Below are 21165 nucleotides of genomic sequence, written 5' to 3' on the forward strand. Positions count from 1 at the left end.
TTTTTTTGCCTGTGCGCGCGCTCTCGCTCGTCTCTGTGTCTGTTGGGGGAGGATTCGCAGCTCACGCGACCCCCCGTCCTCCCCTCCGAGAGGCCTCCTTCTCCGCCTGGCGCAGGATGGACCCCGCGGGGAGCCCGCTGGACTTGGGCTTCTGCCCGTCGGCGCCCTGCCTGCTGGTGGAGGACTCGCAGCCGGAGCCGGACTCCGCCCAGGACGACGGCGAGGAGCCGCAGGCCCTGCCCGGCCTGAAGAGGAGGTGGCGGGGGCCAGGGGCGGACGACGAGACGGATGGGCCGCGGGTCGTTCCGGGAGCGAAGGCGGCAGGAGGAGGCCCGGAGGAGCAGCAGGAGGAGGCCCGGGGCGCTGAGGGGGCTGAGCGGGGTCCCGCAGGGGGCTCTGGGCCCGCTCGCTTGCCGCCTTCGCTGCCGGCCTCCGACTCGCCCCGCGCCCTCCTCAGCCAGGTCTTGGAGCAGCTGCCGCCGCCGCTCGCCAGGAACACCAGGTGGGCACCGCCATTCCTTCTCCGCGGGCGGGCTTTCGGCCTGCTTGACCCCTCTGAGACGTTGCTTGTCTCCCTTGCAGGGCGGCGGACGACCCCTGCGGCGGCGGCGGCGCTGCTGCTGCACCGGGCTCGCTCTGCGCGGAAGGTAAGTGGCCTCCTCCGCCTGCTGCTGCTGGGGACGGCCCTTGGGGGCTGCCCCTTCGCCATTGCTGAGAATCCAGCCCCGTGGTTGGGGGGGGGGGGGCTGCACAGGCCGTCGTCTGTTCTCGCTGGAGGCTGTCCTTGAACGGTGGCGGGGGGATCGGAGTCCCCTCCTGACTGTTCTGCAGCCCTCTTGGGTTCACAAGTAACCTTGGCGGGGTGGGAGAGGGAGGGGTTGTTTGCCGGGCCCATTTCCTCCCTTTGGATGCTGGAGCCCTTCCACATGTGCTGAGGAAGTTCTTATCTTCTGATGCTAGAATCAGGCATGTCGCAGCTGGGCTTCGGTGTTTTGGAGCTCTCCCAGAGCCAGAACCTTGAAGGAGACTCCACAGCTAGTGCGGTTAGTGATAAGGAGCAGCTGCAACCCAAAGTGGCCTTGGAAGAAGAGGAGCAGGAGGAGGATTCCAAAGGCGGTAGGTGAAGTGGGGGCGGCCTCCTGAGTCTTTAGCTGAGCAGCCCTTTCCTCTGGGATAGGAAAACTTCAACTCTTCTGTTAAACTACTCACACTGCCTCAAAAGGACTTCGGGCCCAAACTGAACCTTCTTTCTTTTAAACCATCCTTACTTGTTCATTCATTCGTTTGAAGAACATTTTACCCAGTTTACAATGTAGATGGCCAAAGCTTCCAGAATGGCTTACAAAGTAAGCGGTCCCTTTCCTTGGGCATACAGTCTAAAAGACATGCATTGGGCAGTGGGGTGAGTGGGGGAAAGCAAGCTCAGGCACCAGGTTTTAAACGTATTATTCTTACAACAAGCTGGGATAGAGACAGGCCAGTTACTTCCCCTTCCCGCTTTTCTGCAGCTGGATGGATTGGCTGCCTCTGGGTGGCAGATGGGAGCCTTACAGTTCTTTTCTCCTAGTACTTATCAATAAACTGAGTCTCTGGAGTAACAGTACTTTTGTATACAGTATCCCTGCAAGGCACTTGAGGGACTGTAGCTGCCAGTGGTAGAGCATGTAGTTTGCAAGCAGAAACAAGGGAGCTTGACTGAGCTTGAGCCCTGGGAAGCTGCTCTCAGAATAGACTATCCCAGACTAGGGGGGGCAAATAATCTGATCACATATCAGGCAGCTTCTTATATTCCAAAATCTTTTGAAGATAGTAATGCTGCTTGGATTGTGGTTGGATGTGATGTTATAAGTATCTTTTGGGTTGGCACTCACTGCTGTCCTGTTGTCTTCTCCATTGGAGATTGTCTTCTAAACTAACATTGAGTTGTATCCATTGTTAGTACTACTCTGAATAGACCCATTGAAATTAGTAGACATGAGTGATCTAGGTTCATTAATTTAAGTTAGGTGCAATCTTAGCAGTGTACATAATAAAATTACCAATAAAATACATATAAAACTAGCAAAAAAACCAAAGCCCATAATAGATAATAGGTCATACAGGGAATCCAAGCAGATTTTGACTTAGCACCTAGATCAAAATCAGATTTAGTAATTCTCTGGAAAAGCCCTTAGAATGCAACATAGTGCAGTTGTGCTCTGGTATTTCAAGTGAAGCACTAATTCCTGATGCCTTTTCTGCTCTGCATGCAGATCCAGATGAAGTGACAAAGTCTGGGAGTGACTCTCCTGATAGGTAAATATCTCATACTTGTTGGCTAACTTGTTGCATGGTTGAACTTTCAGGAAAGGGGGCATGGAGAGCTTGCCCTCTCTGTAGGGGGTGCAGTTTCTTTGCCCATTAAACCAGCTGTGAAGCACATGTGGTTCCATGAAGTCCTTGCTGTCACACATGTGCCAAACATTCCTGCTGCTGGTAGGAGAGAAGCTGCTACTACTTTTCTGCCTTGTTCTTTGTGAAGGAAAGATATTTTCATTCCTGTTAGTTGGGATTCGGCTAAAAGTATTGGAGGAGCCTTGCTGTTGCCTCCTGGCCAAGAAGGAAAGAAAGAAGGGACAGACCTTCCCATTGGGATTTTGCAGGAGGGGGTTGCACCAAGGTGCTGCTGGCACTCTTATTAAACCTCATTTGAATGAGAAAAAAGTTCCCTGACTGTTTTCTTTTTTGCATTACCTAAAGAAATGGTGGAGTAGCTTATAGCCATTCCCACTGGTATTTTTCAGGCCCAGCAGCAAAGTTCTGTTTGCACCTTTGGCAAAACTCAGCACAAAAGCAAACATTCCTCCACTCCCCAAGTTCTGTGCATGCTTTGTGTCCTGTTTTTAATCCCCAGGGAAGCTATCAGCTTATTTGTGTGGCATTCTTTCAGCTTGTTGTATTGTTTTTCTCAAGATGTAGTCCACCCTGGGGCCTTACAGTGAAGAGCAGGCAACAAATATAAACAATGATACCCTGGGGAATATTGATTACACTTATGTTCCCAGCAGCACCCCAAAAATTCTGCAGTTCCATAAAGAACCTGCAAGGAGTCCAACTTCTGCCTGCCATCCACTTGACAGAAGGCCACAAGGGACGGATCCCTCTGGGTGGCATACACAGGATGCTGATGTCTTATCCACTCAGGAGGACATGTTTGGCCAGAGCAGCAAAACAGGTGAAAACAGACTGCATGCCTGTGCCGTGGCCCCTGCGACCCATGAGGGGGAAGCAGGTGCAGTTTGCTGAAGCTCTGCCTATCCTGATAGTAAAGGAAGGTTTCCTACTTGGTTACTATATAGATAGTGCTACATAGGTTCATGGGACCACATAGACAGATTAGTGTATGTCTCCTATGCACGGCACACAGTTGCTGTGGGAGGAATGGTAGGCAATTGCTTTGTGGATGATTGGAATTCCAGTGGCACTGATAAAGTTGCCTTTTCAACGGATGTGTTTCTCTGTCACCCTTTGCTGTTGCTGCATTTTGAAAATGCCTCAGTGTTTTGAATTCTTCAAATTTTGCCTCTTTTGTTTGTGCAGATGGCTTTGAATATGTAGTGGCACAGATAACCAATGCTGAACAAGTTGTACAGGGTTGTCAGATTCTAGCATGGGCTGCTCAAAATGTAGCTCATCAGTTGCATTGCTGACTTGCGTGCAGCACCCTGAGAGTTCTAGTTTTCAGGCAAATATGCAAAATCATTCTTTGGTGACAGCATTAAAACCTGCCAGCTGCCACTGTGGCTGAAGGACATACCATTTGCCCTTCCAACAGTGGCCAATCAGGTGCCCAGGAATAAATTTCTCTAGATTTAGAGATAGCAGCTCTCTGGGAAAATCTCAACCGATCATCAATATTTGATGGTGTTGCTGAGGAATGTAAATCATTTTCCATCCATGTTGGGTTTACTTAAATTTACAGTTATATTTTTGCACACCACAAATTGTGGGTGGTCTTCTGCAATTCTGAGTAGTTGCAACAAGGTATTAAAATTGACTTTAATATAGGGGAAAGATCAGTGCAGCTGGGAGACAGATTTTCAAGGCAGTGTTCATTGGGTTGCTTGACAAAACTGCTAAATGGTTTTGTTAATTTTAATTGCCTTTGTTCCAGATGGTGACAGTAATGTGTCCAGAGTGGAAGCAGCAAATTCTCCAGTGTGCACTCCTGCCGATTCTCTGCATGTCCTTCATCTCTCTGGACAGGGACCTCTTTCCATGTAAGTAACAAGCCTGCTCAGGTTGTTTTTGTTACCTGTTTCCCTGAATAATTGCTTCTAGGAAGCTGCCTTACACTGAGTCAGGTCCCTTACACTGAGTCAGGTCCATCTAGCTCAGTATTGCTCACACTGACTGGCAGAAGCTTTCCAGAATTTCAGATGGGGGGCATTCCCAGCCGTGCTTGGAAATGCAACCCGGAATTGAACCTTGGGCCTTCCTCATATGAAGAAGGTGCTCTTCCACTATGACCTTTTTCCTTCTCGGCTAATTGATGATCCACTTATTACTTCCTTGCCTCCTGAATTCACTAATTGAGTCAGTTGTGCAGTTGGTTATCCCTGTATTGATTGGCACTTATGCTTTCATTGATAGTATCGTAATTGTGTCCACCTTTCAAAGTAACTGAGCTTTCTTTGCCTCTACTCCTTCTGTGATCATTGGTCTTTGTTGCCTTCCTTTTTCTCCTTTCTGTTCCCTGATGAGGCACACAACCGAGCGCTGCTTGTGTTTCATGTTCAGTGGGAGGTACAAATGTGGCCTGTGCCTGTGAGCTGAGCCTTGGCTTTGGCCTTCAGATCTTCGGAATAGATTAGCTCATTTGCTTTTTTCTTGTGACCTTGCATATGCAGACAGTGAGGCAACCGAGTGTTCTCTTTTTCTTTGTAGTTGTGCTTCAGGCCTTCCTACGCCATCTCCTGGCATCTCACATTCTGTACCCCTCATCATTCCAAGAAGCCCAACAGAACAGGGAACAGAAGGTAAGTCAACTCTTTCTGCTGGAGGCCTTGGTAGCCCTTGGCCCAAGCTATGGTGTTCAAAAAGACAACTTAGTAATGGTGACCCAGGTTTCTTTTCTTTCATTTCTGAATGTGGAGGCCCCTCCTCTTTTTGAGCACTGAAAGAGGGGTGCAGAGGGCCAGTTGGTGCCCTTCAGCTTTTTTGGCAATGAGGTGTTCTGCTCCAGCAGCAGGAACAAGGCTGTCCTCTTTTGCTTAGGCAATAACGTTAATTTATCCACCATCTTCTGTTGCAGCAGCAGCAACAGGAGGAGGAGGAGGAGGGAAGCAAGAAGAAGAGCCAAAGGAGACTCAGACTCCAGGTCTTCCTCAGTCCTCTACACCTGTCGCTCAAGATGCGCCAGCTTTTACTCCAGCATTCACTCCCATACCATCACAACCAGAGTTCTCCCATGTGAGTGGTCAGAAGGTGCCCAGCACTGAGACTGGTCTTCTCTGTGCTGTGTTCATCCTTGGTAGAAGTAAGGAGGCCCCCACGCCTCTTGCCCTACAGTTTGACAATCCTTTCCTTCACTTGTGCTTTTTTGTCATAGGATTTTCGAGACATTCACAAAGCGTTAGCCTGGCTTTGTGTATAGAAGGGCAAATCTCCTGGCCACCATGTTGGTTGTGGAAAACAGGAAGCAATACTTTATGAAGCATCTTGCTGTGTGATTGCCCTGCTGGTGTGTCTTGGTTGCAGTGTCAAGAATTACTTCTGGTTCTCTTGAGAGCTGGCCTGGTTGCAGAATCTCAGGTGTGGAGCTGTCATATTCCAATCTATTTGTGTTTCCCCCTGTTTTAGGACACTTTCCTCCCAACTCCAAGCTTAGAGAAAGGGCCTGAGGCACAGACAGAGAAAGGAGATGATTGTGGTATCAGTTTGCCAGCAGACAGCTCTGAAGTCCCTGAGGCACCTGCATCTGTTGTGGAGGGCCCCTTGTCATGGCCCTCGGGTGAGGCCTGCCTATTGGCGCTGTCTGCTAGTGAGTGCAGCCAGTCCACTGAGGCTGTGCAGCCTGAGGAAACAGCCATGGAAGCTCATGGTCCTCCAGTGGAGAAGCTTGGCTTGGATGGTAGATGTAGCGAGCAGCAGCGGTTTAATGAGGACAGCCATGCCTCAACTGGGCAGCCTGCAGGAAGAGGTTCCACTGCCCAAGTTGGAGTTGGAGATGACCTTGCAAGTCAGGGCCACCTCTTGTGCCAGGGGTCTCAGGAGCCAGAATGTGAAGCTGTCCCAGAAACGCCTGGTGAAGCGCAAGGAGAAGCTGAGCTGCTGAGGGACGGAAGGTCTTGCCTTCACTCGACTCACTCTCAGGAAGAAAAGGTGGACCAGCATGTGGAACCTGCTGCAGCCAGAGAAGACTCTGAGAATGTGCTCCAGGCAGCTGGAGAGCCTGCACACCCAGATCCAGGAAACTTAAAAGAAGACCCCTTGGAAGACTCCAAGGAGGAGGCTTCCCTGAGGATCGGCCCTGGGGTGACACTGAAGCTCTCTGACTCCCAACCAGAGCTGGAGGGAAGCAGGTCCCAGGGGAGGTCCAGTGTTGCCCCTGGAGTGGGGCTGCCTGCTGCCATCTCTCCAGGCAGAAGCAACTTGGGAAGTGTGCTGGAGGAGGAGGAGAGCTTGCCACTGCTGCCCCCCCAGGGGGAAGGGAGCGGTGTGCCAACAACAGCCAAGGAGGATGAAACTGCAGAGAGCCAAGCAGCAGCAGCACCTCCAGAGCAAGGCAGTAGGAAGTCTGCTACCCTTCCAGGGAGCCCATCAGTTACTGCAAGGGAAGATTCAGAGCTGGGGCCCTTGCCTGGGAAGGAGAAAGCACCAGCAGTGACTTTGGAAGAGGGATCACATCCTGGGAGTGCAGAGGACCAGAGGGAGATCCAGCAGAAGCCATGTGGGCTGGAGAGAGAGGTGCAGCTGTGCCAGAGGGGTCCTGAGCCACCTGCTAGCCTGCCCAGCGGTAAGTGGTTCTGGAGAGTAAGAGCAGCAGTAGAATTGCATCATTGGAAAGCATCCCTGTGGAGTGACCCAGGCTGCCTAGGCTTGAGCCAATGTGGCTGAGAGAGAAAGGAGAGTAGCCTTTTGCAGCTTAAGAAGATAATTTCTCTTGCCCCCTCCTCTCCCTATCCCTCTGCTCTATTGTGTGAGTTCTTTCCTTGAAATACTCTCTAGTGGTTGCCAAAGGGCATGATACACATAGACTGAGATGGAGGTTGTTCCCTTCCTGCCTCTGTGCCTGTCTGGTGTGTGAAGGGTGCATTGCATCTGTTCTCACAGAGGCTGCATTGGCCTGTTGGCTTTTAAATGCTACCTTATTTATTGCTTATTAAGTACATATGTGGACTGCCTAATAGCCAGAGCTCTCTGGGCAGTTCACAGAAGAGAAATGGAAGTACAGGCATAATTCAAATCAGCTCAGACTCCTTTGCAGCTGCAGTGAGAGCCTTCCAGGCTGTTGGAACAGTGTTCTAGTGCTCTCTGTGGCTTGATGACTGGCAAGGTCTCACCCTCCACCCTGCTATCTTTCAGCAGTTACTGTTATCTGTTTTCGGTGATTACATTGTTAGAGAAGCACAGCATGTTCTGTAAGTGCCTGTCTAGAGTACAATATGTTTAGCGTAGGTGGGAGGAGCTGGGATGTTTGTGCATTGGGGACTTGGGCTTTGCTCTGCCCATGGTTTCAACCTTCTGGACTAGAAACTAACCCCCCCCCCCAAAAAAAAAACATAAAACAGACTTCTCCAGTATCTGTGCCTTGTACCAGCCTCTATGCAGCACATGGCAGGAAGTAAGAGGCCTGGGCACAGGATTTGCAAAGGAATCTTCTTGCCTGGTCTCACTCTCTGGAATTATTGTTAAAACAGTGTTTATGGAAGACAATCTTACTCGACTACGAGTGATCACCAAAGAAGATGACCTTGCCTGGTAGTGTGATGCCATGCTGTTTTCTTCCAGTTGGGGCCCTTGGCTCACTATTTAGCTGCCGAGAATTTGTGGCAAGGAGGGTGCCTAGTAGCAGAATGTGAGCTTACCACCTGTCTGTTGTAATACCTTGTTCCAGGAACCCCCTTTCATCTTGCCCTGCTGAAGGAGAAGCATGTGATTGAGCCTCTGACAGGCATCACACCACCTCACATTGGCCAGCTGAAGAAAGGCCCCAGGCGACACAGCACTCCTATTGGTGAGTAGGAGATGTGGGGTGGGGTTTCTGTGAGTGATAGAGATGGGCACCAGCTGCCTTCCAGCCTTCCCAAAGTGGCCATCTTTCATCCTTCTCTTTGTCTTCAGAAGTTGTGTGTGCTGGTGGAGAGCAAGGAGGGGACTGATCCAAGCAGCCATCAGTATAGCAAAACCCCAGTGGGAGGGAGGCCCTGTGGTAGCTGTTTACATATTGCCAGAATGGTGTGAGCCTGGAAGATATGACCTTACATTGTGCCATATTGCCTGTTCATTTTGCTCTATTGTCATATCTGACTGGCAGCAGCTGGGGCTTCAAGTGTGAAGAGGATCTCACAGCACCAGCTGACTGATCCCTCTAACTGGAGGGACTGCTAGGGATTGAACCTGGGACCTTGTGCATACAAAGCAAGTGCTCTGCCACTTCCTCTGCCATTTGGAAGGAGCTACAGACCACAAAGGGAATGACAGACTCTGCCCTTGGAGCAGCTGAGAAGTGTGGACAGTTGCTGTCTACACTGTTATAATCTGAAGCAAATCTGGATGCAGCTCCAACTGCTGCTGTGGCTTCCTCCACAGAATTCCAGAAGGTGCAAGGTTTCAAGGGCCCAAATTCTTCTTGGCTCCCTTGCAGAAGTACAACCCACATAGCTTGGATTGGGAGCCCAGCTCATTCAGTTTCTTTCTGATATTAGAGCAGTTGGCCCAAGGGCTAAGGCATATTCTGGTGCTGCAGAGCTGCGATCTGCTTGGGGGTGGCCAAGAGGCTTTCTGTGCTGGTTCTTTCCAGTAAGCCTGGGTGGCTGTTGGTGAACCTGCCATCTTGCTTTGCTTGTTTCAGAGGCTGGAAACTGCCCGGACAATACCATAGCAACCAGCGATGTCACAGCTGAGGGCACCAACAATGTGACAGTGGAGAGTGCTCTGACCTCTGTTGAGATGGAGGAGAGTGGCAAAGGGAGCGCTGAGGCCGCCTGTGAGGAGCAGGGGAAGCTGTCCTTGCGCATGAACCTTGTGACCCCTGTGACGGAAGAGAGTGACGAGTCCCTGCCCTTCAGCCTGGACAGTAAGAGATTCAGTGCAAGAGCAGTTGCGGAGCGATGGTCCCCTGCCCTGGACTAGTGACTCCAAACAGTACTGACTACTTGACTAGCAGTCTTTATAGTACTCATGATTCCATCTCTGCCTGGGAAGGGCTGATTTGGCAGTGCTGTTGGAAACACTTGCAGAAACCTGGCCCTTTAGGCAAGGAAGAGGTGGTCCTTGTCCTGGGCAAGTTGTGAAGAAAATGGCAAGGCTTTCTAACTGGGTGGTGACTTTTGATCCAAAGTGTTTGGGAGGGGGTGGAATGCTTCTAATGCCTTCCTCTTTGCCCCCAGAGCCCACATCCAGTGAAAAGAAGAACGGGTCTGTCACAGGAGTTGTTTCCAGGTAATAGGCAGGTACTGGTACTTAAGCCCTTTGTGACAGAGCTGAATGGCATCTGCTGGGAAAGGGGTGTGTGTGCTTATGTGCCATCCTCCTGCCATCCAGTTTAGGCCCAACTGGGCCAGACTGACAATATCTCTAGGGCTGCTTTCATCAGTTTTCCCCATGCGTGGGTGAACTGCCCATGTCAGAGAGGGCTGAGCCCCAGAGAGGTATTTGGAGGGGCAGGAAAGCGTGTCTTGCTCCCTCCATCCTTCCAGATACTCGTAGCTGCTGCTAGGGAGGTGAAGGATGTTGGTATTTAATGGCATCTGAGGGGTTTTCTGAACTAGAGGTCCTTGTGGGTGCTTGAGGCCCCAGCATTCTGGGGCACTTTCTGGGGCCACCAAATACTGGCCAGGTTGCTTCACTGCTAGCAGGCTCATAGGCCTTAGCTATTTCTTTGGCAGGATTGATACTTTCTGAGCCTGTCTCTCTCTTCTGCCTATAGCTCCCGGAAGGCGCCATCCGTCTTCACTCGAGTCTGTGAAGTACAGCGTGAAGAAGACAAGGCTCAGCGCCCTGAGCTGCCTTGTCCACTATTCAGGCAAGTCCATGGAAGGCCTCCCTGGTGCTGTCTCTAGGGCTGTCTCTGCGCAACTTCCCTTCCACATGAACTAATAACTCATCCCAGTGTGGGAATGTTCAGGGATGCAGGAGAGGATATATTGTGTGATTATATCCTTATCCAACTTGTGTTAACAAGTTCCCAATATCAGCAGAGTAAAAACATTCTCCTTAAAGTTTGCAACGGTAGCTTCTGCTCAGGTTCGCTAGAACCTCTATAATAATTACTCTGGTAATTTCCCCTTTATTCCCTCTTAAAATACAAGACACGACACAGTCCTTTACAAAATATAAAAAGAGTTTACTCACATTCTGTTCACAGTCGGATCCCAGAAGGCAGACAGGCTAATAAAGAAATATACATTTGGTATCTACCTTATAAGAAGATAGTCTCTTTCTCCTCTCTTGGTTGGGAGCCAAGAGGGCATCTTTAGCATAGCAGATGTTGCTTCTTCGAAGGAAGAGAAGAGAGAGAGAGAGAGAGATGGCTGCCCCTGCCCTGTGCTTCTGTTGTTACCTGCACAGGTGAGGCCACACCCACCTCTAGTCACATGTGGAGGAAGTCTGTCCCAGGAAGTTTACCTGCTGGCTGGACAAACATCCCTCCCCATGTCTAAACACATACACTCTAGGAATGTTGTAATTGACTGCTCCTGTGTTTTACATCCCACACCCAGGCCATGTGCTGCTTTCCTCTGTGTGCAGTAGATACTCCTGGGAAATCCCTCCCCTAGCTAAGGTGCGTCTTGGCTTTGCTGAGCCACCCCAAGTTCTGCCTGTTGGAATCATATGCTTGTGCCAGGCCTGTTGCCAGTTGTGAGGCAAGCAGGATACACCTAGGACATGCTCAGTGGGCGGTGTTTGTCCCAGGGCAGCTGGTCTTGCAGGGTGAGGGCTATAAAACAGCAGCAGTTGAAAGATCCTTTTTCTGAGCAGGTCTCCTGGACAGCCAGGCAGCTTATTGGGACAGTTGGCATCACGCAAATGCGATAGATTGCGGGATATTTTTCTGAATGCTCTGTCCCTTTGTGTGTGTTCATATGCATGCATGGCTTGTTTAGTCATTGGATATACCTGTCAACAGCAAAAATACACCTAAAGTAAAAATATGCCTATGTAGTCTCTGTACAATATGAAATTCTGCATACTTGATGGTTTATGTACAGGGATTAAAGGGAAGACTCCAAATCACAGACCCTTTTAATCTTGAATGGGTAGCCATGGACAAAGCCATGAACAAAAGGTCTTTCAACACAGTCATTCCAAATGGGGCTGCAGGCTGAGAATCAGCTTATCTCTTAGTAAGGGAGAACTTTGCCTTTGTATCTGCTTCTGGGTTCCCTAGGAACATCTGACTTGCCCCTGCTGGTAACAGAAGACGAGATTTGGATGGACATTCATTGTGATCTGGCAGAGCTCCTCTCATGCTTTTCTGATTGCTTTCAGGGGTGACCTGTTCAATTTCCCAAGTTCCCAGGAGGAGCAGGAGCCACCTGCAACCTGGCAAAGCCAGCGAAGGCTTGTGCCGCTGGGTTGTGGACCAGTCCAGGACTCTGGCTTGAGCGCTAAGCGGACAGTGGGTTGTGCAGAGGAGGGAGAGGACATGGAAGTTGAAACAGCAGGAACTCAGGAGCAAAAAGAACAGAGGGCCCCCCAAAAGGCAGCTTCCGTTCTGGTGGCTGCAGGGAATGATGGAGCTCAAACGCCAAAATCTGGCACCAGCAGCAAGGGGACGCAGGCTGTGGCAGAGTTCCTTCGAGGGCCAGCGGAATTCACGTCAGCAGCCACACAAACAGTGCCTACTGGCCAGGTGGAGGTGGGGACCAGCACGGCTGGGTTGTGGCCTGGACAGCAGGACACTAAAGTGCAGGTGGAAGAGGACCATGGATCTAGGCCTGCCAGGGCTGGGCATGCGCCAGGGACCCAGCACAACCAGGTGAGAGGGAGTTGGATCATGTACTTGGAAAAGGGGGAGGGGGGAGAGAGGTGCAGCTGCCTGTGGCAGGGGCAAAGGATTATCTACTACCTCCTGGTCTCAGCTTTTAGAGTGGGAGGTGGCAGTTGCCACATGTGCCTCCCCCAGACTTTCCAACTCTGAGCAAGGTGGGAAGAAGCAGCCTCATCAAGAGAAGCACTTTGATTGGTCAGCCTAAAGGTCCACCAAGTCCCCCTCACAGTAGTGATCAGCCAGGTGCTAGTGAGAAGCCCACAAGGGTGGCAATGGCTATCCCGGCCTCTGAACGTATTTCGTTTGTTTATATATAAATACAGTCAAACCTCTGTGGAAGACCGTTCGGCTTCCAAAAATCATTCAAAAACCGGAGCAGTTACTTCTGGGTTTTCGGGAGCTGAGGTTTGGCTGTATGAGATTTATATTTAAATATATTTATAAATTTATTTCATATGTCACGACATGCCATATAGGTGAAAACTGCACAATTACAGTCAAAATGTCAAACAGATCAGGCAGAGCTGTCTGACAAAGAAATCTCAAACTATTGCCATCATAGGTGAATGGTTTCTGCAAGTGCATGTGATGACCCTGTCCTGTGACAGTGAATTTCAGGAGGGCATGATTGTCCAGATGCATTTTGGGGCATGTCCTGCATTTGCTGCCAGTTGCTTGTATTGGATAATTCTGGTGCTGCAGGAGGCCTCTCTTGTCACCAAGCCATTTTTAGTTGCCCTTTTATGTGCCATTTGCAGCTCTGTGAAAGCCGTTCGTGCCTCTAATAGCAAGCTCAGGTGGTGAGTGCTGATGGGATTCGAGCTAAGAAACAGTGGAGAGCTGCTGTTGCCTGTTAGTGTCCAGATGGTACTGAGCTGGATTGACCAGTGCTGTTTAATTCTGTATAATGCAGTCTCCTGTTCCTCTGACAGTGATGTTCCCCTTTTATTCCAAACAGCAGTGTGCTGTGGAGGAATCTCTGAAAACTTTCTGCCTTTTTCTTTTCTTCAGCACGAGGAAGGGTTTGATTTGCCTCGCCCGCCCCCAGGCAGAGCCCTCCGGCGTCATATACGGACCATCCGCGAAGTACGAACTGTTGTCACACGACTCATCACAGACATCTACTACAAGGATGGGGCAGAAGTGGAACGCAAGGTAGTGGAGGTAAGGCGAGAGATGTCAAGGCTGGGACAGTTCAGAAAACTTTCTGCGTTTTTTAAAGAGAATTTTTCCTACTTTTTCCAACCAATAATTTTGCTGTTTTGGAGAACACTGAATAAGACTCAAATAAAATGCTTTCTCCTTTGGATTAAATAAGCAAGACAAACCTGTTACTCAAAATGAGTTGTCAAACACCAGCACTACCTATTCCTGTACAGGAGAATTCATCATTAAACCCCCACAAGTTCATTCCTGTAGCGGACAGGGCATGCTTGCTCTTGTTCCTTTGGGCTGCCAGATGGGTGTGTGGACCTCAGAAAGGGAAATCTCTGACCTTATCCCATGTGATCTTGGGACAGTCACTTGCCCGCTTGTTGTCTCTAGGCCTCCATCTCCTTTTCATTGGTTTCCTAGGGCTTCTTGTGCTTTGCCAGTTGCTTCTCTGAGTTTGCCATATTGGTCCCCTACTTGATAATACACACTATATCATACGCATCCAGGCCATTTTGGAGCCACAAATCCTGCTCCCTATCTTGCACCTTTGAGTGTTGGACCTGTGAACCTTAAGGTACTGTGATCACAAATTACCTATTTGGTGCTGGTTGTTGACATGTGAGCATCTACTCTTGCATTGTATTCTTTTTAAGACTTGCAGCAGAGTTTCTTTTACAGAGAATCTTTATTATATACAAAAAAATTACACCGGTCAAATAAAACTAATAAAACAATATAATTCCTTCTCCTCTAGCCATCTGACCAGAGACTCAATTGCTGACTCATTTACAACTTTGTTCATTTACACACTAACTGACCTTTATTGACCACATGCACTTAATAAAGGCACCTGTTGCTGGGGAGATTTTTCTGTTGCCTAGCAACCTGTTCAAGACCAATTCTCAAGTTCTTTCTAGAATATTCCAGCAGCCCTCCTAACTTGAAATTCTGTCTTTAACACCTGGCAATTTTTTTCTGCTTTTACTCAGTAAGACCCAATTCCATAGTCAGCATTTTAAATTTAAAGGCTTTGTAAAAATATATGCAATCATAAACCCTGTAGAACAATACCTAAGCTTGATCCATCCTTTTAAAATGCAATCTTTTACATGTGCATAGCATATATCTAAGTGTTTTGGTTTCGGTTTACATTTTTCTGTCTTTCCTGCAACTGGACTATACACACCAGAGTTTCCTGCAAGACTCTTTCAAGATCAGATAGGCATTGTGTGGGGTGTTTTCACCATCAGCTTATTTCTCTGAGTTTTCTCTGGCTGCTAATACTGTTAAGGCAGGTTTTATTTTTAAATTGCTTCTTGAAAATTTAAAGGAGCTTTGGGGAGGTAGGGAACCTTGGAGTAGGTGAGCTTTTGTCAGGGTTTGCTTCTGCAGTTCAGCTCTGCTCTTTTGAGATGGGCGCTTGAAGTGCCTTCTCCAGCGAAAAGAACATCATTTTGCCTGTTCTGACCTTACAGGTAAGTATTTTATTTTGTTGAGCAGAGGAGAGTGGAATAAAATGCCTTGTGGCTAAAGGGTGCGGCACTTTCTCCCTCTTTCTCTGATAGAGCTGAGCATCAACAGGATGGATACCCAAAGAGTTTCCTGTTTAGAATGTCAGAAAGTAGCTCTGTTGTGGGAAGAGCACTGCTCTGGGAGCTTTGCCCTGCCCTACATGTATCTGGCTGAGAGGGACTTGACTGTGGATGGATCCCTCTTGGGATCTGAAAGCGCTGGTCCTAGGGCATCTCTCCCCTTGTATCTGGCACCTGGCACCTTCCCTCCCTCCCTTGAATCCCAGTCTGCTTTTCTTTCAGGAGAGAGAGGACCCCATCATGGAGTGCCAGGAGAGCGAGGTGGACGTCTCCCCCTCTCGCACGGGAGGCTCTTCTTCGCTTGCCTCTGGAGACCTTGGTGACATCAGCTCCTTCTCATCCAAGGCCTCTGGCCTCCAGCGCATGTCCAGTGGAGGGAGCAGTGCCTTGTCCGTCACACACAGTGGGACAAGTTCTGGGCAAGGAGGCACTCTTCTGAGAGGAGGGAGACCTTGCCAAGGAGCCGGGCCTGGAGACTTGGCCTTCCCAGGGGTCAGAAAGCTCAGGTGGGTGCAGGGCCTCTGGGAAAAGGACATCAGAGGAAGGCTTCACTTTGGGGGAACAGCAGGGTGGAAGAGAAAGAGGCCATTTTGCATTCTTTGGAGTATTGTTTCAGGTGGGGCATGAATATGACTCTGTCAGTGTGTTGTTTAACCAGATTCCAAACTGAAAGCCTGTGCTATACTTTTAAAAGGCCATGGGTTCTAAAACGAATTGAATTTATTCACAGTTGGCGAGTTAATATTTTTGATGTCAAGGTTTTAAATACTTGAAGGTTGGTGTTGTATTGAGTGATGTTTCAAACTGGGGGAACAATGCGGCAAATCATGTTGGGTTGCCTTGTGAGCAGCTTTATCTGGGCTTTGCTGTTTACCTTGAAATGCGAGGGATAAATTCTTTGTGCCCACAGTTCTGTGCCATGACCCTGGGAGCATGTGTGGGGCCTCCAGGGCATTGTGGCTGGCAGGCAGGCTGGCTGTGCAGAGGTTAACGCTGCCTTTGGTTTCCCTAGCCCTAGGAAGGGGGGCAGCCAGCCTCAGTCTCCAGTCCAGCCTGACCATGCAGCAGTTACTGGGGTGTGTGAGGAGGAAGCGCAAGGCATGATCAACCAGAGGAGTGGCAGAGCCCCTCCAACTCCTCGCAGACGAGGGCGAAGGGGCCGCCTCACATCGCGATCGGCCGGAGCCAGGTAGCGTGGTGAAGGTCAGCTGATGCTGATGAGGGAGGTGACCCTGGTGGGGTGGAGTAGCAAGAGCTAAAGGCCCTTGCAGCTTCTCCAGCTGTTTCTCTCCCTGGATCTGCAGGGCCAGCTTGCCAGCTGTGGAGGATCTGTCAACCACAGCCTTGCCAGAAGAGGACTGCCACACGCATCGCCCTTTGAAGGGGCAGGACCGCAGCATCTCCCCTGAAATCCCCTTGCAAGAGCGTCTGGGGGTTTCTACCAGCACAGAGCTTTCCTCTGCCGCCGCCACCTCTTCTGCGGACAGCTTTGTGGGCCTCCGGGTGGTGGCAAAGTGGTCCTCGAATGGCTACTTCTACTCTGGGACTATCACACAGGATGTAGGGGGTGTCAAATATAAGCTGCGCTTTGACGATGGCTATGAATGTGATGTTCCAGGCAAAGACATCTTGCTGTGCGACCCTCTCCCCCTGGAAACAGAGGTGACGGCCCTTTCGGAGGACGAATACTTCAGCGCAGGTAACTCGTCTGGCTGGCAAGGGACCTGCAGTGTTTGGGGTGGGCGGTAGGGGGGAGTTGGGTCCCAGGCTGTGAGCTGCCCTTATGATGCCTTCTGCCTTGGCTGCAGGGGTAGTGAAGGGGCACCGGAAGGAGGCTGGGGAGCTGTTCTATTGCATTGAGAAGGAGGGCCAGCGGAAGTGGTACCGGCGGAGAGCAGTCATCTTGTCTTTAGAGCAAGGGAATCGGCTCCGAGAGCAATTTGGGTTGGGCCCCTACGAACCCGTCATGCCCCTGACAAAGGCGGCTGACATCAGCCTTGGTAAGCAGCCTGTAGGCAACTGCCCTGTGGGTCTGGCCAAGAGAAATGGGAACACCTAGGAACCTCTTGAGGGCTGGAGCTGCAGGATGCTGGCCTTGGGTAAACTCTTCAGTTTTAAGAGGCGCAAGTGACTTCCTTCTGCTACCCTGCAGAAAACATGCAGAGGGGCCTTGGTGCTGCTGCGTGTTGAGGTGGGAGCTAACAACATTTTCCTTGTGGGGCTAGATAACCTGGTGGAAGGAAAGCGGAAAAGGCGCAACCTTGGCTCCCCCAGCACCTCCAACAACACAACACCCACCCGCAAGGGCCCTGAGAGCCCCCAGACCCCGCACAGGCTGTCTAGCAAGAGGAAGCTAGTTGCCTCAGAAGAGGAGAGATCCCCTGCCAAACGAGGGCGGCGGGCAACCCCTACAAAGCCAGGTCAGACTGTTTTATGTCTCCTTGTATTGCATCTCTTCTCCCTGGACCAGATTTTCCCTTCTTGGTCTTCTCCAGCCTTTCCTCCCAAACCAGAGGAGCTGGAGCTGAGCTCTTGCACCTGGAGGATCAAGGCTCCCCTCCCTCTCCATGACAGAAATTCTAAGTTGAGGCTGCTGACCTGCTGTCAGGAGGCAGCCACAGGACTTTGATTTTCCTCCCTCCCTCCACAGGGGCTGCCTGTTCCAGGGAAGCAGTGAGCCCATCTGTCAGTGGAGGGGACTTGGGAGATATCCCGGCACCAGATGACCGATGGGGGCCTATGCCCCACAACAAGACTCTCTTTCTGGGCTATGCCTTTCTCCTCACAATGGCAGACCCCACAGATAAACTCTCCAGTTGCCAGGAGCCTGCAGTGAGCAGCGAAGAGGAAGGTGAGTGCTCCATTGCTCCAGGGAGGCTGTTGGGGGCAAGGGTGGCCCTCGTTGACTGAATCTGGTTAAGCCATTGCTCATTTAGGGTGGTGACAGAGAAGTGGGTGACAGAGAAGGCAGAACTAGTAAGGGACCAAAGGGGGCCCACCTAGTTCAGCATCTTGTTCACATGGGGGCCAAAGGAAGGCAGCTTGGCCAAGGATCCCTGGTAGGGATTCTGCTAGCTCTGGTTTCTGTCCTCTTTGCAGGATAGTGGTGTGCCTACAAGGGCTAAGGAAGTGGCAAGTTGTGGGGCTGCAAAAACTTGAAGTCAGCAAGCCAGTATCTTACTGCACTTTCCAAAGTTAGTTTATTGAGGGGATAGTTTAACCTGGGACTTGGTAAGACTGGCTGTATCCTTGCACCTTGCCAGCAGTGTGCAAGCACATCACAGGAGGGCTGTTGGGCAACATGACAGTGTGAAATCCCTTGAAGGCTACTTGGGGAGCCGTGCCAGGTGGCAGTCATGCCTTCTGCTATTCCAGGTCCTAGAAGCCCCAAAGATAAGGAATTTCCAATTGTGGGGCAGAACATGTTTGCCATCTTGTGGCCCTTTAAGAGAAATCAGTGATTTGGGAATGAGCTGCAGATCTCTCCTACAACTTTCATGCTCCTTACAGCTACCATTTGGGGCTCGCTTTAGGGCTCAAAAAATAATTTCACTAACTTAACAGTCAATTTCTGAACATGGCTCCAAGTGTTGGTGCTTACCTTTTAAAACCCTTTGCAGCAAGGGGCTTGGATTTTTGAAGGACCACCACCTTCTGAACGAACCAGCCCAGGTACTGAGGTCATCACTGAAGGCTCTTCTCTGGGTTCCGCCTCCTTCTCTTAATTGCATGTGTGCTGTCCTGAAGGTTTTCTTGGCAATAGCACACCCCTTTGGGTCACTTTCCTCACCTGTTACTACTATCTCTTATGTCATCTTGGCACTAGGTGAAGACCTTTCTGCGTTTCTCTAGGCATCTCTAAATGTCTAAATAATCTGTGCTGCACACACGTTCTTGTCAATTGTATTATTTTCTGTTGAGTATAAAAGCAGTTCTTAGAGCACATTACTGAACAGTGGAGAATAATTTTTAAAGTGAATAGCTGTTCCTAGTTATGTTTTGTCTCTGAACTGAATTTCAATGCAGTTGTTTTAATGTTCTTTATTTAACAAAATTCATAGTTTACAAAGAAAAATCAAAATACTAACTTAAAAATTGACAGAAGCGAGCATTTAAAAGAAGTCAACATGCAGCTTTTAAAATAGAAATAAAAATTGAGATTTTGATTGTGTGGAAATGTTTCACAGTTCTCCTGCAAGGGAAGAGGTGTAGTGCTCTATTTATGCTAAAGAATTAACTCCGCTAACTTCATCCTGTTTTCTAGACTTCTTGGAGGTAACACCTTACAACAAACACTACATTGGACTGCAGCTGCAAGCTGGAGGTGGTTTCATCCTGGAGGACTTCAATGAAAGCCAGGTCAGGAGCCAGAGCTGGGGATACATGAAGTAGCATCACCTAGGTTGGCAGTGGAGATTTATTTAGAGAGGGTGTTGGTGCTTTGCTGCTGTTTTCCTTTTAATGATGAAATGGATGCTTTTCTGGGTGTGGTCCAAGGGAGGCAGGTGCGTGACGGGTGGCAGCTTCACCTGCACACAGGTTGTCAAATGGGAATTGCCAATTGTTCTCCTTTCAAGACCTGGGATGAGAAAAGGAGGTGCCTGGCCATGATGCCTCTTGGAATGGGACAGATCTTGATAGGAGCTGCTTGAAATAGAGGCAGAGAGAGCCTCTTTTCCTTCCATTGGCACATTTCTAAATTCTCTACTTCTGCCAGTACTCAGCCTTCCATTTTGCAGTTAGCCTGGCTGGCTAGTTGGTGTCAAATAAGCATTTGACCACACCCGGTGTTTTATACTGAACCTGCAGCCTCTTCCAGGGCTTTGTGTTTGTATGGAAGCCCAGGTCTCAGCCTCCACTTCCTTTGTCCAGTGCAGTGCAGCCTACAAGTGCTTCCTGATAGCAGACAGACACTGCCGCAACCGGATTTACTTTCTGTGCCTTGCCCGAGGAATCCCCTGTGTGTCTCACGTCTGGGTCCATGACAGTTGTCATGCCAACCAGCTGCAGAACTACCGGAATTATTTGTTGCCAGCTGGTTATAGCCTGCAGGAGCAGAGGTTGCTGGACTGGTAAGTCCGTGAATGTTGGAGGGACCATGAGCAGCTTACCCACTTGGTGCAGGTGGAACAGGGTGGCATGCCCAGTTTCTTTGCAGTGGAGCTGCCTCTAACTTTTGCTTCTTTCTAGGCACTCCCGTGAGAACCCTTTCAGTAAGCTGAAGGTGCTTCTGGTGTCCAGTGAGCAGCAGGACTTCCTGGAGCTCTGGTCTGAGATTCTTATGATGGGGGGCGCTGCTTCTGTTAAGCTGCAGGAATCTGCCTCATGGAGCAAAGGTACAAGCCCTGGAAGGCAGCCAGCTGGTTTCTGTGGCGGGTAGATTGGCAAGAGGCTCTCCGTTGCCCACTGAGACATACCAATCCCCCTGTGCAGAAAAGAGGCCTGCTTTAACTTATCGATTCCTGAGGGTTGCTGAGAAGTTGGATGAGGCAGGGCAAGAATTGAATGGCTGCTTCTCCCTTCACCCCTTTCCTTGTGTGGAGCTGCCATCCATCCTTTTCCAAAGGCAGCAAGATCAAGTACCTGGTGCTGTGAACAAGCAGGAGGAAAGGTTTGACCACACAGGGCAATTCTTGTTTTCTGTTTCCACAGATGTGAGTCTGGCTGTGTTTGATGTCGTGGTGACTGATGCTTCGTGCCCAACAGCTTTCTTGAAATGTGCTGAAGCGCTACAGCTGCCAGTGGTGACCCAAGAGTGGGTGATCCAGTGCCTCATTGCGGGGAAGAAAGTTGGATTCAAACACCCAAAGTATCAGCTTGATTCTGTCCCCAGTTGAACCTTTTTGCTTTGTGGAGGCTGTCATTGTCACCAAGGTTTTAAATGTCTGTGTCACTTGAACTGTGCATGAAGTGCTGTATATAGTTTTAACTTCTGGACTTTTATGATAATAAACGTCAATTTTCTTGTTGCAGTACCTAGGATTTCTCCTCTTACCAACTCTAAAGTGGCCCAGCATGATTGCTTGCAGCTGCCAGTGGAGGGAAGAAGCGAAAGTTGCTCATTTAATAAGCTGACATCAATTGCTGTAGATGGCCTGTCCTTTTTATCCCTTGGTCCAAGAACTGGGTCTCATTCAAGGGTTCCCCAGAGTTCCTTACTCAGTTATACCAGCCTACACTCTGTGTAGATGCAGACTAGGATATGCCAACAAACGTGGAGGT

At 49.7% G+C, this 21165-nt stretch overlaps 1 protein-coding gene across 1 annotated transcript; it reads left to right on the forward strand.

Moving 5' to 3' along the window:
* The first annotated feature begins 14 nt into the window (after positions 1–14).
* Positions 15–20918, forward strand: TP53BP1 (tumor protein p53 binding protein 1). Its single transcript, XM_079952829.1, has 25 exons — positions 15–502; positions 583–647; positions 961–1116; positions 2253–2295; positions 3045–3214; positions 4154–4259; positions 4927–5018; positions 5294–5451; positions 5842–6997; positions 8099–8218; positions 9056–9280; positions 9594–9645; positions 10133–10228; positions 11695–12184; positions 13208–13360; positions 15166–15449; positions 15956–16132; positions 16248–16642; positions 16752–16943; positions 17169–17363; positions 17594–17794; positions 19208–19302; positions 19816–20015; positions 20134–20279; positions 20596–20918. Exons 1-25 carry the CDS (start codon positions 117–119, stop codon positions 20778–20780), a joined length of 5538 nt encoding a protein of 1845 aa, XP_079808955.1. The 5' UTR covers positions 15–116; the 3' UTR covers positions 20781–20918.
* The last annotated feature ends 247 nt before the right edge of the window (positions 20919–21165 follow it).

Source organism: Podarcis cretensis (genome assembly GCF_951804945.1).
Source record: "Podarcis cretensis genome assembly, chromosome: 14".
NCBI lineage: Eukaryota > Metazoa > Chordata > Lepidosauria > Squamata > Lacertidae > Podarcis > Podarcis cretensis.

Excerpts from the sequence above, each read along its gene's own strand:
- TP53BP1 (XM_079952829.1), top strand. The coding sequence starts at position 117 with ATGGACCCCGCGGGGAGCCCGCTGGACTTGGGCTTCTGCCCGTCGGCG. Across the intron at positions 503-582 it reads CCGCTCGCCAGGAACACCAG|GGCGGCGGACGACCCCTGCG; the intron begins GTGGGCACCGCC and ends TCTCCCTTGCAG. Across the intron at positions 16,643-16,751 it reads GGACGAATACTTCAGCGCAG|GGGTAGTGAAGGGGCACCGG; the intron begins GTAACTCGTCTG and ends CCTTGGCTGCAG.